Source organism: Thalia democratica, unplaced genomic scaffold (assembly GCF_965202585.1).
Source record: "Thalia democratica unplaced genomic scaffold, ktThaDemo2.hap1.1 HAP1_SCAFFOLD_1138, whole genome shotgun sequence".
Lineage (NCBI taxonomy): Eukaryota > Metazoa > Chordata > Thaliacea > Salpida > Salpidae > Thalia > Thalia democratica.
This window is the reverse complement of record NW_028140049.1, coordinates 2,696-25,694: the sequence shown is the minus strand read 5'-3', so window position 1 is coordinate 25,694 and position 22,999 is coordinate 2,696. Positions and strand designations below refer to the sequence as shown.

The following is a 22,999-nucleotide window of genomic DNA, read 5'->3' as shown; positions in this document are numbered from 1 at the left end:
GGCAGTTTGTTTTTGATCGAAAATTACAAAGTTTTTTGTTTTTATCTGATTTTTTTGTGAGTTTTTTGTTGTGTGAATTTATAAGGGCCATAACATTTGGTGTGCAGCAGTATGATATTTTTATACAATTTCTGAAATTAAAAATTTCTGAAATAAAATTTATATTGGCTCAACCAAAAGAACATTTAAGTCTAGATATAATGAACACAAAACCTCTTTCTCCAAGTCTTTTAAAAGCAAACCTAAAAATTGTACCCATCTTGCAAACCACCTATGGGATCTATACAGTAACCATATAAAATACTCAATTTAATGGAAAATAGTAGATTCAGTAAAATCTAACACAAACTATACTAACATGTGCACTTTATGTAACCTAGAAAGACTCCATATAGCCCTAGCAGACAAAAGAAAAACCTTAAATAAGAGAAACGAACTGATAACCCAATGCCCACATTACTTAAACGAATATTTATAGTTTATATCTCACATATGTAAAAATTTTAATAAGATGTTTTATTATTTGTACATGTATTATAATATTATTCCCATTCTCAGTCTTAAATTGTTAAAACTATTTTATTTTTATTTTTCTCTTTTTCAAGTCTGTTTATTAGTTAAATATATTACATTAAGATATAAAATAAATTGTGCATGCTTTATAATATACCTATTTCCAGTTGTAAATCCTAATTATTGGAGAATTAGTATAATTTTTTTTGAGTTGGATTATTAGTAGTTTATACTCTCTTTGATTATCTCTCAACTTAATATATTTATTTTTTTATCTTATTTTTTAAATTTAACATCTGAAATCTAACCCTCATTCTATTTTTCGCTTATCTAATATATTTCACAAAAAGCCATTTTATCCTTTGTCATCATAATATAACTGTGTTAACAACAACAACAACAATGCTTTCATAAAATTTTTTAATGTTTACTCCCTGGTTTTATTTTGAACATTATTACATTATTAATTTATTATTAGAACTGTGTGCTTATATACTACTCCATAACTTCTAACTCTGTAAAAGTTTTTATCTTTTTAAATCCATTAGATATCAATACCCCACTGTATACCATGGTTTAATTGTATCGTTTGTAGACTATAATTTGATAGTTTTTTAATTAAAGGTTGTTTAGCATCAATATAATTTTTAATTTTTTTATTAATTTTTTTTGTTTAAAAGCTTAACTCAAACCAATTTTCAATTATTTGTCGTTTTTAACATTATTATTTTACTACAGATTTACAATTTGAAAATCCGCTCTGCGGTGAAACTGAGTAATTGTTTATTCTCAAAAATAATAAATTATTAATTTTTATAATATATGTAAAAGTTATGATTAAACAACGCTTTTAGAAAACAAAATATTTTTTTTTTTCAACTTTCTTATTTTTTTTCAGGGGATGCATGCGCTCCAAAAAAGTAAAAACGAGCCCCTGTTGCTGACTCGTACAAGCAACACACCTTTTTGTTTTCTTAAATTAATTTAAAACAAAATTTTAGAGTTTTACAAGTACAAAACTTATAGTCTTTTCAAAAAAAAAGTGTTCGACTAGATCAGGGGTAGGCAAGCTGCCTCGAAGTAACCCTTGAAAGGTAAATTTGCGGCCTCAATATTTTAAACTTAATAAGGATGCAGACGGTAGAAGGTAAACCTGCGGCCATTTAGCACTTAAATATAGCCCTCTAAACTATAAATTGTTGAACCCTACACTGAATATATTGGATTAGTGATAAAAGGTACTCAAAAAAGAAAAAAAAATGTCTTATCAAAGTTTATGGGATATTTAAAACTGGATAGTCGCCAGGGAAAATAGTTTTTAATACAATAATTGCAGTTTATAAAGTTGTCACGAAGAGCGCAAATGTTTTCTCTAAAAGTATTGAAACCTGTGCTATGAACTGTAAAAGCATTTAATAATACTTCAGCAGAAAATTTATTTTCGATAAATACGTCTGTGTACATGTAGTTAATATAACAAACTGTTGAAATTTTTTAACTAATAAATGTTTATTGTTCTGATCTTTTGAACCTAATAAGATTCTTCTTACAAAAAAGTGTATTAATTTTCACTCTCATAATTTTGCTGAATTTTCACAGAAACAGTTTTTAGTGACTTTCTAGTCTTTTCTTACTCGAAAAATGTCAAAAAACAAAAGTAAGATTTTAATGATTTTATACTCGATTCAAATCAAAAGTGTAAAAATGTTTTAAAATCTCTCTTAAAGCATTCCACTAAATTTGATAAATTGTCTCTTTTTAAAGCATCTGTTCTTTTTTATATTTATAAACTGTTTGTAGCTAGAAAACTTTTATATTGTTAGTACAGCTTTTGAGCACACCCAACTTAACCTTCTGTTTAAAAAAATGTTAAATTTTAAAAAATGATAATGGAAAATAAAAGATATTAAGTTTTTGTAAATCAACATTTTACGTCACAAACAAGATTTTCCAATATGCGTCATCCTATACTTACGCCAACCAAAGTGATCGTTTCCTACCAGGGGCGTAGCGTGGGGAGGGACACTGGCGCATGCGTGCCACCCAAAAAAAGAAAAATGTAAAAAAAAGAATGTAATATCTTTATCCTTTATAGTTTATTTTTTCTGCATAATTTGTCTTTTTTCAACTATGTTTATCTAGTATTCAAAAAATTAAACGAAATTTTGAATACCAATTAGTGACAAGTTAGGAAAGTACATGTTATTACTCAATATACTGATTCGGTGCGTAATTGCAAATGCGCACCGATGTAGATGAAAAACTCCATAAGGAAAAATTTTATAAGTTCATTAACTTCATAAGAATTTAGACTCAAAAAGTACACAATTAATATAGCGCACCAGTGTAGTATATCCTTATGGCAAATTATTTTTCTACAAAAAGTTTACAAAAATACGTCACGCTTAAAGAAAAATTAAACAATTTTACAATTTTTTTTTTATGCTACATTGTTAAGACTACTGCTAGTTTTCTGAACTTTATTTTTGTAAACATACAAGATAAGCGTATCGGCCTATGAGAAATAAACTTTGTTTGTGATTTTTATTTTAAACAAATACAATCAAGTTAATTAAATTTAAAAAGTATACTTTTAACTATTTTACAAAGTTGTAATAAACTGTAATAACAGTTATAAAGTTGGTCTATTTTAACTTCTCTGTAACTTTATTAAAATTATGTGCAATGAGGTGTTGTTATCACTGTTGTATTGTATATTAAAGAGATTGATATTTTTTTCGTAAATAAAACAGATGCTTTCGTTTTATTGAATATATTATATTTTAAAGATATAAAGTTTACTATAAGTAATAATAACAATTTTTATTTAGTAAGTTTATACTTTTGCAAGTATAAGTAATTCTAATGAAATTTATACTTTTATTTAATTGTTTAATTTTGTATTATATAAATATTTTTTAAAACAGTTAACGAACTTATTTTACTTAATAAATTTATTTCAATTATATTACTTATTAAAAGTTTTTTTATAGCTAATTAGAAAAGTTTTAATTTAGAGGATTTTTTGAGAAAAAAATTTGCGCACCCCCTGACCAAAATACCACGCTACGCCACTGTTTCCTACCCCTACCAAATCTGTGAAGTAAAGAAGTGCAAGTTGAAGCAGCCTGAGATAAACAGCCTGAAGTTCAGCAGTCCGAAGTCCAGTATTGAAAACTAATGAATAACTCTATATAAATACAATAAAGGTACAATAAAGGAAGATTACTGTATAATTTGTTTTTATTTAACTCTATATATCTATGTTTATATGCAAAATTTTATTCTAAAGAACTTTGTATATTCTGAATAATCACTAATAAATTTCTGGTGTTAAAAATTAAGTTGTATACAAATTATTAAAAAAATTTCATTGAAAAAAAGGTTGAAAAGCTTTTAAGAAATAGGCCTCTTTTATTATATAAATTTTAAAGAAACGAAACAAAAAAAGAATAGAATAAATAAAGAACGTTTTGAAATTTTTCTAAAAAAAAATTTGTTAGATAAATAAAGCCTTTTATCATAATGAGTTAACATTTTGTAATACTTATAAAGCAGTATTGTTGGGCATCGACGTGAAAATTTTATTAATTTCGCTTCGATAGTCCAAGTATCGAGTTTGTATATGATTTCAACTTTAAATCGATTTTTTTTATTAATAATACTTAAAATGATAAAAACACTTTGCTTTTTAAAGACATTGTTTTGAACAAATAATAATAACCGCTAGTTGACGCATTTTACTTAATGCCATGTAGAATTAACTACTAGTCACGCCAGGTATCATGCTTCAATCAGCATGTAATGATTAGAACCATGCCTTAATCATGCGGAATTGTTATGCAATTGAGATATATATAAGCAGCCGAGCGAATAAGAGAGAAAGTCTTACCGAATTTATGTCAAGAAAAAGCAGCTCCACGTCACTTGGCGCTTTAAGCGTAAGCCGCTATCTTAGAAAAGCTAGCTGATCTCCGGCAAAACCTTTTTTTGGCGTTTTGAGCATAAGCCGCCATCTTGGAAAAGCTAGATGATCTCCAGCAAAACCTTCTTTTTCAAGTATTTATTTGTTTGTTTGTCTAAAACATTTACTTTGTACTTTACTTCATAATTTCGTAGTTTTTATATCTTGTTTTGTATACATTTTATATACCTACTTTAGCAACGTCGACGGGGTGTACGACTTGATTTAAATTGCTAACGTGTCATACTCATAAGCCTACGCATACTGTAGCAGCTAAGCTGTTTTCCAGCAATAACTTCCAGTTTGGGTCAATTTGAACATTGAGCTCCACGCATAAGCCCACGCATTCGGTGGCATAAACTTATTACTTTTATCTTTCATTTCTTTCTTTTGATATTTTAACTATTTACCTCGCTCGCTCTATATCAGGTGTCAACAAGAAAGCATAAGTCCCTACGTTATGAACCAGTAAACTGTACGAGCAACCACTTGTTACAGCACAACTAGAATCGTGAACTGCAAGAAGCTTTCTAAAGTAGTAAACCTTTTTTATTGTGTCTTTTATTTTATTGTATGATAAAGCATACATATATCTGTTAGTCTATATTTAAACTAATCTTATAATTAAAATGTATAGGGCAATAGCTCTTCAACCCTCTCGCACTCGGTCGCAGATCGAGGTATCCCAAGTAGCCTGGAGTACATCAGTATTCTGCATTCAATGTTGCGCAACATCATTTTTGGTTGGTAGCGTGTAGGGATGGGTAACGTCCGGCCTGTCAATGTTTGAAAAATTAAGTGGAATCCGGCCCGCGAGTATCAAAGATATAACCTGCAGTCTGCGAAAAAAGAAAATTATGAAACTTACACTAGACATTCTTAGGTTAGAAGTGAAGAGGAAAAAGAGTGTCTTAAAAAATATCAACGAAAACATCGGCGAAAGAATACAGAGACTTCGTATGCCGTTAGACAAGCTCAAGTTTTACGCAAGGTTTGATCGTACCAATTCGATAATCAAACCACAAGCCTTTGGTAGACTGATACCGGCTTCATCCTTATTAGATCTCATCAGACTGACAATGTATTAAACGTTTCACGGCAAATGACAATGCTGACGTTACTGATCAACACCAGCAAACGGTTGCTTCATTTGAAAGCAACATAAACCGCTTGTAGATTGATGACTGTAGGTTTTTCGGTTGTGACTGACTAATAAGTTCTAATAATTAGAACAAAACTAATCTCAGTCTACCGAAAGCCTGTGGTCTGATGATCGAATTGGTTTAGTCCAACCTTAGGTGAAATATACGGGAAGTTCAATACTTACGTATTGCATGCGATTTTCAGAGGTTTTATGCGAAGAGCAAAAAAAGGTCTTTCAAATGAATTGGATAACTAAGTAGATGATAAAATGTTCAGATTTTATTCCTTAATTTCTAAGTATGCTTGGTAGTTATCTTATCGTTTGTATGTGTTCAATTGTTTTTTATCACTTATAATTTTAGTCTAGATTTCTGTAGTCTTAATTTGATCTTCTTTTTGTTTTAATTCATGTACATAAACTGTACTTCTCATTCACTTTAATAATCTAATACGATGCTTTATCAAAAGTACGCAGTATCAACGCATACATCTACCCTTTTAAGTTACCCTACAAACCCTGTAGAGGTTACAGTACAAGTAATTCAAGTAGCTAATAATTTTGATCCGGATCAAGTATTTTTTCTTAATCAGGTGTTTTCATTTTTTTAAACAAATTTCTTATTAGATTGTTCCCATTGTTTTTTTCCGATTTGGAAAGTCTTTTTTTAAAAGTATTTTACAATAAATAAAGGCTTTTAGAACTTCTTATAGCAAGATTTATTTATATGAGATTAATTTATCAACATTTTGTCCCCTTCTCGTTGTACTACATTATAATTAACTTTCCTTTAATTAATCTACACGTAAATAAACTGTTGTATAAAAATTTTCAGCATGTTTTAAGAATCTAGATAACTCATTTCTTTATAGTTTCTTACGAACATTTATTACTATTACTGTTGAAAATATTATAAATGTGTGTAAAACTAAACAATAGCACTTACAAAAATAACTATGGATAATTGTTTTGATACACAGTAGGTCTACATCAGGGTTTCCCAAACTCGTTTTAATAGTCGATCCTTTGTCCTGAACAAAAGATTGAACTTTAACCTTCGTGACTTAATAACCGCAGTTTTTTTTATATATGTTACTTGAGCGAAATGATCTTTTTTTTATTAAAATCTTACTTCAGAGTCAAATACTGTATACAAGCTAAGGTTATTAAATAGCAAGATATAAAGTAAAAATTCTATAACATCCCAAAACTTCAGAATCACCCCTGCTATTTATTGCTCCCCGACTTACTTGAATAAATAAACTAAATTTAAATTATGAAAACTCATGAAACTTTTTATAACAGAAGTTCACATAAATATAAATAATTTATTACAAGTAATTATTAACACAAACTCTAAATAACTTTCCTTTTAAATATTTAGCTGTGAATTTCTAAAGTAAACGTCAGCTTTTTGCTTAGCTTATTAAGTTAACATAAAGGTTTTTATAAACTGACCTTTAAAAAGCAAAGTACTAACTTGAAATTAAAACTATTAGAAGCGAGCAAAAAACTTAATGCTAAGTAGTGTACCAATAAGTTTTCTTGTATAAATTCTAAAGCCTTTTATTGAAAAGAACCTGCCTCACAATGGGCTGACTACCGATAAATTATTTTTTTACTTACTAGAAAATAAAACTTAGAGTTATTGTCCTGGACAAGACGTTAAAAGCTATCCGTGGTGTGCGACTCGACAACCGAAAGGTTTTTTCGTTCACCAGGTCCTAGGATCAAATATTTTGAGCGTTTTTTTTCGTCGTTCAATAAAAGATGTAAGTTATACATAATTAAAAAAAATTGGGCTTTTCTTTTAAAAACTGATTTTGTTATTTTTTAAGCTTTAACTATTTTAGAAGTTATGTTAGTTTAAATGCCGATAATTTTATCAATTTCTGTTTATAACTTACCTGAAATGTTTCTTAAGAATTAAAGTTGAATACCTTTATATACTCATTTTACCTATTTATATGATATGTTGTATTTGCTTTTAAAAAATAACAGCTTACTATCATTTCTAACTCGCGATCGTTTGAAGTTCAATAATATCATACTTATTAAGATTAAACTCGTGCATTTTAAACCCGATCATATCAAATTCAATCATATTAAAATCGATTAATTATAACTCAATCATGACAAACTCAATCATATAAAATTTGATTATTTTGAAACTTTTATCGTTGTTACATTAGAACTTATTAGTATAAGTCACAAGTCTTCTTGAAAAAATTACACCGCGTTTTTTAAGTATAATAACTTTTTGGTATCAAATGGCATTAGTCCTAAAACTTTGTGTTATTTAAACAATTTTTAACAGTAGTTTAGCTAGTTTTATTTGATGTAATAAATTGTACGTGTTAATAGCTATGAAAACTATTAAAACAAAAACTATTTTAGTTGTTTGCAATTTTTTTGATCATCGCTAAAGAAGTATAATAGATTTCCAAAAACTATAATGCACGCTTTGAGAAGCACACTTGAAAAAAAAACTAAACAAAAATTTATTCAGAAAATTACTTTAAACACAATAACTTTAAACACTTGGAAATTTTATAAAACATTAAATAAATAATTAATAAAAAAATTTTCTTGACTTATAGTTTATGTTTATTTTTACAAAAAAAGTCTAGATGAGCTTTAAAAAACGATGATTTGTCATATATTATTAATCAGTTGTTTGAGATGTGTTTATTACAAACTATAACTTTCTTTAGTTTAAATTTATAATTTACTTCGTGTCGTCGACTTTTCCTCAGTCATTATCAAAAACAAAACTGTGCAAAACAACACAAAATTAGTGATAAACAACTAGATATATAAAACAGATTAAGTAATAAGGTATATATAAACAGCTATATATCCAAAATTATAAACTACAGTAAAATTACAAGGTTAACAATAAAATTTATGCACATAAACATTTACAAATGGTAAAAAAAAATTTAAAATTTTTAATATACAACTGTTTATAACCGAGAAACTGCGCCGAGAACCGCAGAAAATACAGCAAAAGCGCTACATAAGACTTTTAATAAATTTGGTTTCAAAATAACGATAGACGCAGATTAATTCAAACTGACTTTCTAGACATAGAGTCAAACTTAACCAACAGAACATATATCCCATTTAGAAAACCGAATTCGGATATCCTATATGTGAGTAACCAGTCGAATCACCCTAATCAAATATTAAAACAGTTACCTATAATACAACTATTAACAAAAGACATACAATTTATCAAGTGACCAAGAATCAATTTATCGTATAAAACATAATCACCAATCAGCCCTAAAATCAGCCAACCACAAATTCAATCTAACATACCCAAAAGCAAATAAAACAACAAAAAAGCAAAGAAAAATTGTTTATTTAAACCCACCCTTTTCCCTAACTGTAGCCATTAAAACAGGCAAAGAATTCTTAAGTTTAATAAAAAAACACTTTGACGCAAACCACCCATGCCACAACATTTTTAACAGGAATACACTTAAAATTTCTTATAGCTGCATGGAAAATTTCAAAACAAAAATTCTTAAATACTATAACATAATATTAAACAACCTATACCTCAAACAGCAAGAAAAAGCCTGCAACTTCAGGAAAGAAAAATACCCTTTAGACAATAACTGCCTAGCAAACAATATAAATTACTGAGCTACTATAAAAACAAACAACATAACAAAATTTTCACAACATTCAAAAATAGATATAGTAGTCATATAAAAACCTTTAATAACAGTCAAATAAATGAGTTATCAAACTATGATATGGGAATTAAAAGACGCGAACAAAGACTATAGTTTAAAATAGGAAATACTCTGCAGAACTATAAAAAACCCGAGAAACAAAAAAACATGTCATTTGTGTAGCCTTGAAAAGTATGAAAACGAAAAAAAATAAAAAAGAGTCAACACTGAATAAATGAAAAGAAAGACAGCAACCCTGTCTTTACAACCAAAATATGTATTTTAAAAGAACAAAAACACTGATCAATAGCAACAAAAAAAAACTAAAAATAAGAACAAACAAGACAAAACAAAACATAAGTTAATTTGTACAGAAATCGTTTTTAAGATTAGCTAACTAAAATAGTTCAATTTCATTTGAAACGTCATATTGTGTTATTTTGTGATTCTTTATAGTTACTTGTTTTAACTTAAAAATAATGCTCAATTTACTAAACTATAAAGAGCTTATATAAATAAAGATGTGCAAATTAAATGTTTAATTTAGTTTTTTAATTTAAAAAAAAAATACTGTTTGCCATATTATTCTTCTGATGAAACGCGTAATGCGTAGAAACTTTAGTATCAATACAAACATTCGTTTTTTTTTTTGTATTATTAATAACTGTTTATATATATCTTATTATTTAATTTGTCTTATATATTTGGTTGTTTTACATTAATTTTTAGTTATTTTGCACAGTTTTGCTTCTGATAATGACTGAAGAAAAGTCTAAACGGCGTCAACACGAAATAAACTATGAATTTGTAATGTGTATCTCTTTGAAATAGTTCTTAAAAGTTTAAATGAAATCAAAAATTTTTTATTGAATAAGTCAAGGTTATACAGTTTGCTTGAATTAAAAAAATAAATCAAAATAATGGGCAAAGTATTTGCTACTGAGTTGCTAAATCAAATTATTTATTCTTTTCAATGCTAATTAACTTTAAACATTTTAATCCATCTTTTTTGATAGACAACTAGCAATTTTTTATAAGTATTTGTTAATACTAAGAAGTTAAAGTATTTAAAACGTCTATAAGTAAACAAAAAAAGGTGGTCAAAGTTGTTGTTAGCAAAGTTAACAAAATAGTATTTATTAAAAAAATTGTGAAAGAGTCTACAATCTATAAATTAAGAGGATATAAAAAAAACAAAAACAAAATTCGACAAAGTTAAATTTAAATACTGGGCTGTGTAAAAGAAAAAAAAAACTAGCTACTTCAAACACAGTGATTGCCTATTCGGCAGACAAATAAGTAAATTTTAGACTTTTAAACCTTTAATTAAAGTAAAAACTTTACACAATCTAATGTCTGAGATAAAACACTGTTAATAAAACTTTAAGTTTTTCAGTTAATTAAACAGTAAAACTGATAAACACACTTAATCTTATTTTAGAAAAAAAGTATAAAGAAGCTAAAAATAAACTTGCAAAACTGTAAAAGTTACAAAAAAAATCAAAGCAGCAACTTGTTTTGAATTGTTTAATGACAATAATTATCCACTTACTAAAACAATTGGCAGTAAATTCGCTTTCAAACTTGACTTTTCTGTACTATTCTTTTGTCTTTCACTAACTTTGTGAAGTTAAAAACGTTGTACCAAACAGCAGAATTTTTAAATCTATACCAAGTGAATTATTAAGCCTGTAATAATAGAGCTGACCATCATAACTTCATTTAGAAATCTCAGTTTTGATCAATAGATGAAACTACATCAACTGGAAGTTTTACGGAGTCAAATCCAGCTGTTGATTCAGTTAAACCATCTGTTACTGCTTCCATCGACTGCGATGGCATAACTTGAATAGTTATAGATTTTAAAAAGTCAGTATCATCACACCAAGTTAACCATCGAACCATTGGAGGTTGAGAAGTTTTTCCTTTTAGGTTGTAGTCTTTTGTTTGACCTTCTACAGGTGCAAGGACTGACATTGTATATGGGCCATTTGGATTAGCCTGTCCACAGTCAGGTGGAAACCACCAACCTTTTTTTGTTATGCAATGTTAAATGAACTTTAATTAACTTAAAAACTTGAAAGTAAATATTTAAAAGTTATTCTAAATACTATTAATTAGAATTTTGTAACTAAAAAACGTTAGTGTGGGTGTTATTAGAAAAAAATGTTTACAATAAGATGCAATTTAACATTAGAAAAATTTTATAAAATAAGTTTTGTGTGTAAAAACTTAAGACTTTTATAAAAAGAAGTTTGATAGTCTATTTAAAATGTTTAAAACTTTAAATTACAATAAGAGAGCTAATACTGTTATTTTAAATTGGATTGTTTAAATGTTTACTCTTTTGTTATAAGAAATAACATAACAGTATGTTAAGTACGATCGAGACAAGCGAGGACCGTAAAAAAACAAAAAAAAACTGTTTTTAGAATGTATAACACTTTATTTATCAAACAGAGTTTTTTAGCCTAAAAGTTGTCCAAGAAGAGTTTTACTTATCTGTATGTCTTTCAAGGATTATATATTTACGCATTAAGTATTTCTGTTTATAAATATATTTGAACATTTTTTTTTGCGGTGCATAACTTAATTAACAAAATATAACAAAACACATTTCATTTTTTCTTAAATTTTTTTGAGCACTTTCAATTAAGTCTTGCAAAAACTGTATCTTATTAAATTAAACTGAATTTAAACTGAAATAAAACTATATTTTAGTTATGAGTGTGTTTTATATTTTAATTGTCAATTTTGTCTTATAAATTACTTTAAATCAGCTAAGTATAACTCAATTCTAATTTAAACATTTTAAACAGACTTTTATACTTTATGACGTAACTGTTTTTTGCTAGACATTTCAAAATTATTGTTTATAACTAAATTTACACTATAATAGTATCAGTTTTTAGCAAGATTATTCTGAGGATGCATTAAACGAAATTAATTAATAAACCTTTTTTAAATGAGTGACTTATGTTTAAATTTTTGAATTAAATATCTATGTATGATTAAAAATAAGGTGCAATAAATCTTTAGATTTTTTTGACAACCATTATTAACTATATTAATGTATGATATAGTGATATATTTTAGCAGATTTGATCATTATTTGCGGGCAGAAATATATTGTTAATTGAATAAAAAAAATAGTATAAAAACAGTTGTTTGATGTTTCAACGGGCTTTGCTTTTCTTGTTCTTAGGAATTTATGTTCTTTTCGATAAAGTTTCTTATTTTTTAAAAATGATAACTAAGTTGTGACAATTTCAAGGTACTGCGGATGCTCTTATCAAATAAATAGACTTATACTTTTATTTAAAAGATCGAAGTCTTTAAAATTATGGAATGTTTTAGCAATTAAATAATAACTTACAAAAGACATATTTTTCTTAGGACTATTTAAAAAAACTATTGATGTTGTTTTGTTATATATAAATTATTAAAGTTTAAAAATTGAAGATCGCTATTTTTACAAAAATGAAAACTAAGTTTGAAAATTGAAAAGTTTTTATAACTAAAAGAGCATATGTTAAATAATTAATAAATTAATTTAAAATTTTAAGATGGTACAAAATGATGTGTTTAAAGTACATATTCTTATTATCAGAAGAATATAGCTGAAACAAATGAACTTGTTTCTATAATAATTCAATAATAGAAATAACCTGATCTTCTGGTAGCAGTGCAACCAGCATTTGCGTTTATTGAAGTTGATCTGTCTTGGTGTCTAACTCTAAATGGCATACCATTGCTGGCACTAACCATGTCATCCTTTTCGTTACCGCTAAAGCCTTTTACCTAATTATCAATTGTATTCAAACTATTATCTTTTGGTATTTGTAATCTTAAACGCTTCATTTAATCAGAATAAATTGTATTGAAAATGTATTGAAACATACAAACATGAGTCAGAAGGCTGTATAACATAAACTAGTAAAAGATAGCCTAGACCAGCGATTCTAAACCTGGGGTAAATTCCCTTTGTTTTAGAGGGTACATTTTCTTTACAACAAGTTATGTAAACTATCGTTTTTAAATTGTCTTTTTTATTTATAAGTTAGTATTTAACCGTAGTTTTTTTTAAGATAAATAAAATATTTAAGTTTTACAATTTTTTATATTTAAAAAATTTAAAGTTCAGAAAATATAGTTTTTTCTTTAAAATTAAACACTGTTTTGTACATTGGAGGTAAATTTGTTAATAACCTTCCAAAAAAGGGGTAAACCATAAAAAAAGGTTAAGAACTGCTTGCCTAGACATTAAAAAAAACAAATAAACTATTTAAGTATAATAAAAGAAAACATTTATGCTATTCGAAATATGATACATACATTACATTAATTTTTGCTTTTCAAGTTAAATATAACTTTTAATACAACTTAGAATAACTAATAAATTTTATTATAAAGAAATATTAACAAAAGTTCGACAGCATAATATCTCAGTAAGATAAAATGAAACAAACTAATGTTTGAAAGAAAGCATTATAAATTTAAGCCTCGAAATAACTAAATAGCTGTATATAGTTGTTTGTACACTTTGAATTTATAATTTCGAACATAAAAAGAATCTAAATAACGATACTTTAAATTCTGTTAAACCTTAAAAGACGAAATATTACTAAGCCGAGTTAACGATACTATATGCACTAGAGGGCACCTCACAACCATCAAGAACAATCCATGTGACGTTCTGCGACCTGGTTTTGTCCTCATTAGGACTAATCAGACAGACAAAGTCACGATGAGCCGTTGTATTAGTCAAAAAACGTATTTAATTAATTTCGTATTAAAGCGTTTGTTTATAATATTTTTCTCTCTTTTGTTAGGATTTTACCGTTTTGAATCAATATATTTTAGAAAAAACATCAAAACAATATAATGAGTTTGTGGCTAATCTTCTTTTGTTAACGAAAGGTTTTCGTTAAGAATGCTTAAGTATTATAAACATGTCACACTTTCAAATACTTAATATAGAAAAAGCGTTACTTACATATCTTATATAAGCTAAATGTACTTTTGAGCTCAAGAATAGCTCGTTTTCTAAGTAGCTGACAAAATGTTGCTTAAGATTATACCTAAAGATTAACCAATTTCTATTTCGTTTATTTATTTATACATTTTACTGTTAAAAGTAAACTTAACATTCAAAACTGGCATAAGTAGTATTTATTTACACACGAACTTTGGGATTTGAGAATGTTATAAACCTGAGTGGTACAGTAATCTTAATCAAATATCAATAACTTCTACTACTAGATTGTTATTAAATAATCGTTTTAAGTAAGATTTAGTGATTTACTAAACTGTAAGACCATTTAAATTAATCTTTATTAGGACGAATCATTAGGCAGACAAGTTACGATGAGTTGTTGTAAAAGTCGAACCAAACTTGATTAAGTATTTTAGCATTAATAAGTCATATTTTTGGTTTTAGTCAGAAAAAGAATTGAGACAAAAAAATTGCATATTAAATGATATACATGTTTATCAAAAACAATATGGACACAAATCAGTTATTTCAAACAGTTCTAAAAGTATTATTTTTGGTTAATTCTTCTTAGTTTAAATTTTCTTAATTAATAAACTTTAAATATTGAATATTAACTCTTTTATTCTTTATAAACAGTTTCGTCATACAAAGACAAACATAAACAAGTCTACAGTTTAAGTATTAAAGCTGAAATAAAGTAAAAATAAAATTTACTATAGAATGATTTTAAATTGAGTCTCAAAATATAAAATACAATAATAAAACACGTTCAAGTTTAATATAAATTTTTAAAAATTGAATTAAAAGATAAAATGTTTGAAAAAACAAATTAAACAGTTTATGTGTTTTGTTATATATTGTCCTTATAGATGAAACATCGTTAGCTTAGTAACATTTTGCTGAATAAACTTATGCTCTTAAGTTTTTTATATAGATTGAGCACTTTAATTCATACAGTTTTTTAACTTATATATATTGTTCTTAAAAATTAGGAGTTTATTTCGAAGGTAAAAGTTAAGTCATTAAGATGCTAAAAATACAAAAATAAAGTAAGTAATTGAGTGTTGAAGTTAAACAATTAAAGCAAAATTAAGCTTAGTTATACACACTTTATTAACTACATCAAAATTTAAATAAGTATTAAAAAATAAAATGTAAAAGCATAATAAAAGTATTTTACGATAATATTTTCATTTTTGAAACTTATGTAAATACGTTAAAAAGCACTATAAACTACAGATCTATTCATTAAAAAAAAACACTAATGATTATTAAATAACAAAAGTTTGAAAACAGGCGTTAATAAACAAAGCTTTTAAAACGTGAAATCTGATTACAAATGTATACTTTGTGTAAATGGCATAAAATTACGGAAGCAATAAAACTTTAAACTAGTATTAAAGCTGTAGTGGCTGACATAAGATTTTTATGAGAAATCACATATCCAATATTTATTTCAACATTTTATTACAAACAATATTACAAACTTAAAGACATTTAAGTCGAGAACTTTAAATTGTTTGATTTAAAACAAGTTACATTATTAGAAATCACATATGGTCAATATAAAATTAATTCTTATTTATGAAATTAATGCTAAAATTTTTATAAGATAATAAAAAATCAGAAATTTATACCTTTACAAATTTGAATAGCTTTTTTTTTGTGCATAACTTATTTAAAATATATAACAAATTCTTTCAAACAATATAAATAGGACTCACTTTTTCAGAACAAAATATATTTCATGCTTTTTTCGTCAGTTGTATACTAAGCAATAAAAATATAATTTCAAATCTAACTTATATAGTGGAAATGCAATCAACGTAATTAATAATAATAAAGCAAAGAGTAATTAACAAAACATGAGTACTTCTAATTACAATGCAACTAAAAAATAATAAAACAGAGCAACAACTTATAAAACAAATTAAGAAAACAACGAAACAATATAATCAAAATCTTTATGTTTACACAACTTAGATTTTCTTAACAAAATACAAATAGCCTCAAGTTTGATTAAGTCCGAAATTTGAAAACAATTTTTAACAATTTTAAATCTTTTTAAATTATAATTACAAGCACAATAAAGGTTATTTACTAAGTGTTCAGAAATAGCAGATCTTTTTGAAGCATTTATTACTCTAATAGATTTAGTTTTCCTACTACTCTTACAAAATTCATCGATACTTTTTGGAATATGTTCTTTTATTCTTTTGCCAAATTGTCTTGAGGTCATCCCGACATAACTAGCTTCACAGAAGCAGTTAAACTGGTAAACTACCATACTTTGTTTAAATTCTGCTATCGGATCTTTTCCTCCAGGTCTGAACATCGGTTTCGATATAGAAATAACAATCGGCTTGGCCGAATGATACGTCCTACTTACTAATTTACAAATCTCTCTTTCTAAAACTCCTGAGTTCTTATTGACATAAGGCAATACTAAAGGAACCAAGCATTTCTCCGGCCCTGCTGGCTTTATCTTGTTCAAACTATTAAGATGTAAATTTATAATTTTTTTAACAAGTTTTTGTGGATAACCATTTTTATTTAATGACAACTTTATCTGTTTTATTTCGTCATCAAATAATTCTCTTGAACAGATCTTATGTGCTCGATGGAAAAGCGATCTTATTAAGTTTGTTTTTCTCTTCATGCTACAGAATGAATGAAAATTTAAGTAGTTACCAGTGAAAGTTTTCTTTCTAAAAACGGATGTAAAAAAATGTGTTCTTGTGTGTTGGTTCAGATCTGGAGGAAAAGATCCGATAGCAGAATTTAAACAAAGTATGGTAGTTTACCAGTTTAACTGCTTCTGTGAAGCTAGTTATGTCGGGATGACCTCAAGACAATTTGGCAAAAGAATAAAAGAACATATTCCAAAAAGTATCGATGAACTTTGTAAGAGTAATAAGAAAACTAAATCTATTAGAGTAATAAATGCTTCAAAAAGATCTGCTATTTCTGAACACTTAGTAAATAATCTTGATTGTGCTAGTAATTATAATTTAAAAAGATTTAAAATTGTTAAAAATCGTTTTCAAGTTTCGGATTTAATTAAACTTGAGTCTATTTGTATTTTGTTAAGAAAACCTAAGTTGTGTAAACATAAAGATTTTGATTATACTGTTTCGTTGTTTTCTTAAATTGTTTTATAAGTTGTTGCTCTGTTTTATTATTTTTTAGTTGCATTGTAATAAGAAGTACTCATGTATTGTTAATTACTCTTTGCTTTATTATTATTAATTACGTTGATTGCATTTCCACTATATAAGTTAGATTTTAAATTATATTTTTATTGCTTAGTATACAACTGACGAAAAAAGCATGAAATATATTTTGTTCTAAAAAATTGAGTCCTATTTATAGTGTATGAAAGAATTTATTTTAATGTCAAATAATGTTTAATATATAACAAAACACTTTTCAATTGGCGATTAGGCAAAATTTGTTGGACAATAATGAGTGTGCGAAAATTAAAAAAAAAAAAAACTTTTCAGTTTTAGCGAGAGCGGAGAACTCTTTTCAGCTACACATTCTGGAAGCCTTATGCATTCAGTCTTTAAGGCTCAGTTTATGTAAGCAGAAAAAGTTCGTATACCAAGCAAGACTTTTCAAATCCTTATATTAAGTAACTTTAAAGTAATTAGTTTTTTGTAAAAAATTTTTTTTAAGTGTAGCTTTATTTTAATTTTTATTGCTGGTTTATTTTAGTTTGATTTCAGTTTAACAAGTTTTATAAGTACAGTAAAGCTCTATAGTAGGGGTGGGCAACGTAATCAGTTGACGGGCCGGATTCAAAAAAAAAAGGTCCTCAGCGGGTCGGAGCATTTCGAGTTAGTGATCTACCGGATTCAGCTGGATCCTTTTTTAGATCCGGATCCTAATTTGAAAATATTATTCCGATCCGGCTAAATCTGCAAGTGCACTGAAATACCGATTAGGTTTGAAATTAGCTTATCCTTGTTAATTTTTATGGTCAGAAATGTTTGTTTTTAAATGTATGAAGTCTCGAAAAAAACAACTAGTTTCATGGTCATATTTTGAAGTTGACAAAGTTTGGCTCGTTCAATAATACATAAAAAAACTATCTAAAAATCTACTAAAAGCAACGAAAATTATATGATTGATTTAAATTTTCATATCAACATATCTAAAAAACAGTTAAACCTAGATAAAAAACTACTTTGACTTAAAATTCTAGTACTTTTACTTTCAAAATATCAAACAGTAATGATCAACTTATGAAACTTAACTAATTTCTGTACTCTAAAAATAATATTATCAAACAATTCATCTAAAACACTTTTATAAAAGTATAACATAAAATAACGAAATACTAAAATAAAAAAGAGATTAATTAATAATTAAACATAATAAGCATATTAATTTAATAGACTTTTAGATTAAGATCAGTTTCACTAATGAAAATAGTACTAAACGAGAAACTAACATATAACACTGTCATATTATATTTTAAATGTAAGGTTAAAGAGTTTAGCAAGAATAATTACACTAAAAAGAAGTCAATGAGACATTTGTGGATCATCAAAGTTTTTAACAAGTTGTTTAAAATCTGGAAGTATATTCGAAGTAGATATTCTCAGTACTGACTGCAGATTGGTATCAGTAATATTTGAACGCAGCTAACTTTTGTTTATATACATAGTTGAGATTGTTTGTTCGCAAGTATATGTAGACCCAAACAGAACAAGTAACTTCATTGCCATCTTAACAAAATTAACAAGCTTTGACTTGTAAGTAGGGCGTAAAATCTGTCAAACTTTTAAGGTTTAATTTTTTTTAGTGTACTGTCACATTGAAGTTTAAAAGCTCTAACTGTATATTACTAGGTGCATTTTCGTTGTCAAACGTCAACTATGATGACACAATATCAAATTCTTCTATTAGTTGTTGATTATCTGCAAAACGACGACCAAACTCATTATTATGTGAAACTATTGTCATCAATTGGTCATCACTAAACTAAACCATATAATTAATCAAAAAGTCATAAATAAAAAAATCAATAGCAGAAAAGAGTGGAAATTGTAGTCTCAACTTAAAATATTTTATTAAAATTTAATGTTGAGCAGTTTGACTTCAAATATTTGTCAGAGCTTAAAAAGATTTTTTTTACTTTTCTAAACAACTATAAAAACAACTCACTACACATCTGGTAAAGACAAAGGTAATTTTTAGCACTTCCATTTTTTATGAAAGTCATTATGGTAGGTAAGATCATCAAAGTTAGTTCAGCAAACAATTGTTTTTGGATAATTTGAGAAAGGATTACTTCAATTGACTCAAAACAGAAAAAGATACTTTAACAAAAGAGTGTTTTTATCACCACAAAAATATAAATCCAATTTTACAAACGTTTTCAGAGTCAAAGTCTTACATTTTTCTTTTATTAAAATGATTCTAAAAAGGTTTTTTACAAATTTGTAATATTTACATTGGTTGGCCGGATTTTATATAAATTTTGAAAATTCTTAGCGGGCCGGATCAATTTTTTCCGCGGGCCGGATTCCATTTAAGTTTAAAAAAGGTTTGGGGGCCGGTCATTTTCACTTCGCGGGCCGTACGTTGCCCACCCCTACTCTATAGTATAAGCATTTAGTTAATTTTTACATTTGATTATTATGTCATTTTATATTTTAAAACTTTAAACTACAGTATAATTTTATTTCAATTTCAATTCAGTTTAATTTAGTAAGGTACATTTTTTGGTAAGACTTACTACGAAAGTACTCAAATAAATTTAAGAAATAAATGAAATGTGTTTTTTTATATACTTTACAAATTTAAAAAACAGCGTCCTATTTTTTAATTTTTTTTCTTGGGAAACCGTAGATAAAAACTTGTAAAAATATACTAATTATAATTGTTCCTTCATAAAAAATGTATGTGTCACAGAATTTTACAATAAAACTTTTTTTACAGTCCTGAAACTGTTTTAATGTATTAGAAAAAATTTTAGAAGTTAAACAGAAACTAGGTTGCCTGAAAACCAAAGCCTGTTGAAAAAAAAAAATAGCATGTAAAATTAATTATTGCAATTAACTTTTAGTTGTATGTTTTCTTTTTCTAGTCTTTCGTTTGTTAAAAAAAATTAATATTATTATTATTACGATTTAGTGTTATAATGGTCAAATAATTTTATAAAAACTTATTATAAAACAAATACTTTATTAAAACTAGTTTAAAAAACTTACAGACAACACATATTCTTGCCCATAAACTAGAAATTGATCGTAGTTTACAATTCTTTTGGTATTACTCCAGTCAGAGAATATAAAAGCAACTTTGTATATTCTACTGTGAGTAAGCCATCTTATAGTTTCTAATCCTAACCAGTATTCACCATAAACACTACCAAAACCTTTAGAGTAATCTATCCAATCTTGAAAAAGTAAGAGTTTTAATCAAAACTGTTATTCTTTAGAAAAGACTAAAATATTTTGAAAATGCGTTTTTACAAGAAATTCAAAAAAAAAGCAAGTATTAGGTTTCGAGTTTTTGATAACTAGTTTTAAAAATGTTACAACAATAAAGTGATTACAGTTTAGAAACATATTTTAATGTATTTATTTTGTAAGTTATGTAAACTGCAACTAGGCAATACCATACCTTAATTATTGAGTTCAAAACAAATAAATAAGACACAGTAATCTACCCACAAGAGAGATTGATAGTTAACAATTTATTACTTTTGAGAAATACAATTACTAAGTTTCACCGCAAAATGAATTTTCAGCTGTAGATCTGTTGTAAAATAATAATGGTAAAAATGACAAATAATAAAAAATTGGTTTGAATACCCCACTATATACCATTGTTCAATTGTATTTGTTTATGGATTATATTTAATAATTTCAAATTAAAGGTTTTTTAACACTATTATAATTCTAAATTGATTTTTATTTAATTTTAATTTTGTCAACAAAAAACTTAATTAAAACCAATTTTTAATTATTTGTCATTTTTACAATTATTATTTTACTACAGATCTACAATTTGAAAATCCGCTCTACGGTGAAACTAAGTAATTGTTTTTCTCAGAAGTAATAAGTTATTAATATCATAACTTGTATATAACTCCAATATGCAATTTAGTTATTTAAATTTTACCTCGGTCAAAGTCTTGGGTGCCGTCCATTCTACGTTGAATAACAGTCCAGCCTCCTTGTGATGTCATATTGCAAAAAACTGGCTGCATTTCCATTCCGCGAACAATAGAGTATACTCCACTTTCTGCATGTCCAGCAAGCCATAAGTCATGACAGTCTGTAGTTAATGTTTAATTACTAGATTTAACAATTATGATGTATTTCCAACTTTACTACTTTTTAGTTTTAAGATAGTACATAATATAAAGAGTTAATTACTAAAATGATTCTTTTACTTTTATCTAGAAGACATGAATATAAAGAAAAATTGAAAAATTTGAATCCAAAAAGTTCAAAATAATGCTTTTAAAATTTTCAAAAAAAATTTGCTTCTAAAAGAAGAACCTTCTGTAAATTTATTTTTAATGTTTTATAATATGTTACTTAGCCTGTGAAAAAAAAAGTAAGGATTCCTAAAACCTCAAAATACCTTTAGATTGCTCATTAGCAGCCCTAAGTTTTCGAAAAAGTTTAACAAACTCAATGAAAAAAAAAAAAAAAGAATTTTCAAAAGACTTACTTTATTTAAAAACTCTTTACTATATCAAAGAAACAATCATATATAAATCTAATCTATCAGGAAAAATAGCTGATGATCGCAACACATGGCGATCTCTTATAAGCAAGAAACTAAATGAAAGAGGAACAAAAATTTTCAGTAGGCCCAAGAGAACGAACAAACCATTTAAAAAGTATTTCAATTACTAGTTATTTTAACAGTTTTATTAGTTATAGATTTTTTCAAGTTTATTGCTAGATTATTATTTATTTTTATTATTGTTTATATTGGTATTATTATTGTCATTATTACTATTATTTACATTTTTAATTAGTGTTATACAGTTATTTTGTTTTGTTATTTTTAATTGTTATTATGTTTTTACCTTTGTATTGCATTACCGGACCTCTCATTTGTTGTCCTAGGCTAGTTAAAATGTTCATTAACTTATTAGTTGATTCCTGTTGATATTCCAGATCCTCCATCATATTGTGCATCATTTTGTCTTGTTTCAAAAGCTATAAAAATTAATTGTTTTTCAAAAAAATACTAAAACTTAATAAAAAGTTAATTGAATCTTATTTTAGTTAGACCATGCTATGAAAAAATATTATATTTTTAAAATTTAACCAGTAGTTATTACGGCCATCATCAACAGAGTTGAGATGTTTCGCGCCATCAATAGTAATTAATGAATTTTACAACAAGATCAACAACAACAGCATCCGAGACAATCCTACGACCGGTTTCGTCCTAATTAGGACTCATCAGGCATCTGACAATGTTTAGACGTTGGGCTGTGAATTATTTAGCTGTGTCAATTTTTTCAACTTTACCCACGAACGGTCGCATCAGTACTTTGTACTTATTCCCGCTTGGTTAAGTTCCCAACAGCGGTTTCTCGCAATTATTTCTGCCTGATGAGTCCTAATTATGACGAAACCGGTCGTAGGATTGTCTCGGATGCTGTTGTTGTAGATCTTGTTGTAAAGTTCATTAATTATTATGTTTATAATTTGAAAAAA

The 22,999-nt window shown here is 26.6% G+C and overlaps 1 protein-coding gene across 1 annotated transcript; it reads right to left on the bottom strand.

Annotated features, from left to right (window-relative positions):
• Nucleotides 1–10,385: 10,385 nt before the first annotated feature.
• Nucleotides 10,386–22,487, bottom strand: LOC145847875 (angiopoietin-1-like). Its single transcript, XM_082953747.1, has 5 exons — nucleotides 22,360–22,487; nucleotides 21,438–21,593; nucleotides 20,522–20,709; nucleotides 12,973–13,105; nucleotides 10,386–11,334 (listed from the first exon to the last, which is right to left on the bottom strand). Exons 1-5 carry the CDS (start codon nucleotides 22,472–22,474, stop codon nucleotides 11,036–11,038), a joined length of 891 nt encoding a protein of 296 aa, XP_082809873.1. The 5' UTR covers nucleotides 22,475–22,487; the 3' UTR covers nucleotides 10,386–11,035.
• Between the last annotated feature and the right edge of the window lie 512 nt (nucleotides 22,488–22,999).

Coding starts and splice junctions, on each gene's coding strand:
- LOC145847875 (XM_082953747.1), bottom strand. CDS start 22,474: ATGATGCACAATATGATGGAGGATCTGGAATATCAACAGGAATCAACT. Junction 21,594..22,359: donor TCCGGTAATGCAATACAAAG/GTAAAAACATAA, acceptor CATTAACTACAG/ACTGTCATGACTTATGGCTT. Junction 20,710..21,437: donor CACCCAAGACTTTGACCGAG/GTAAAATTTAAA, acceptor TACTTTTTCAAG/ATTGGATAGATTACTCTAAA.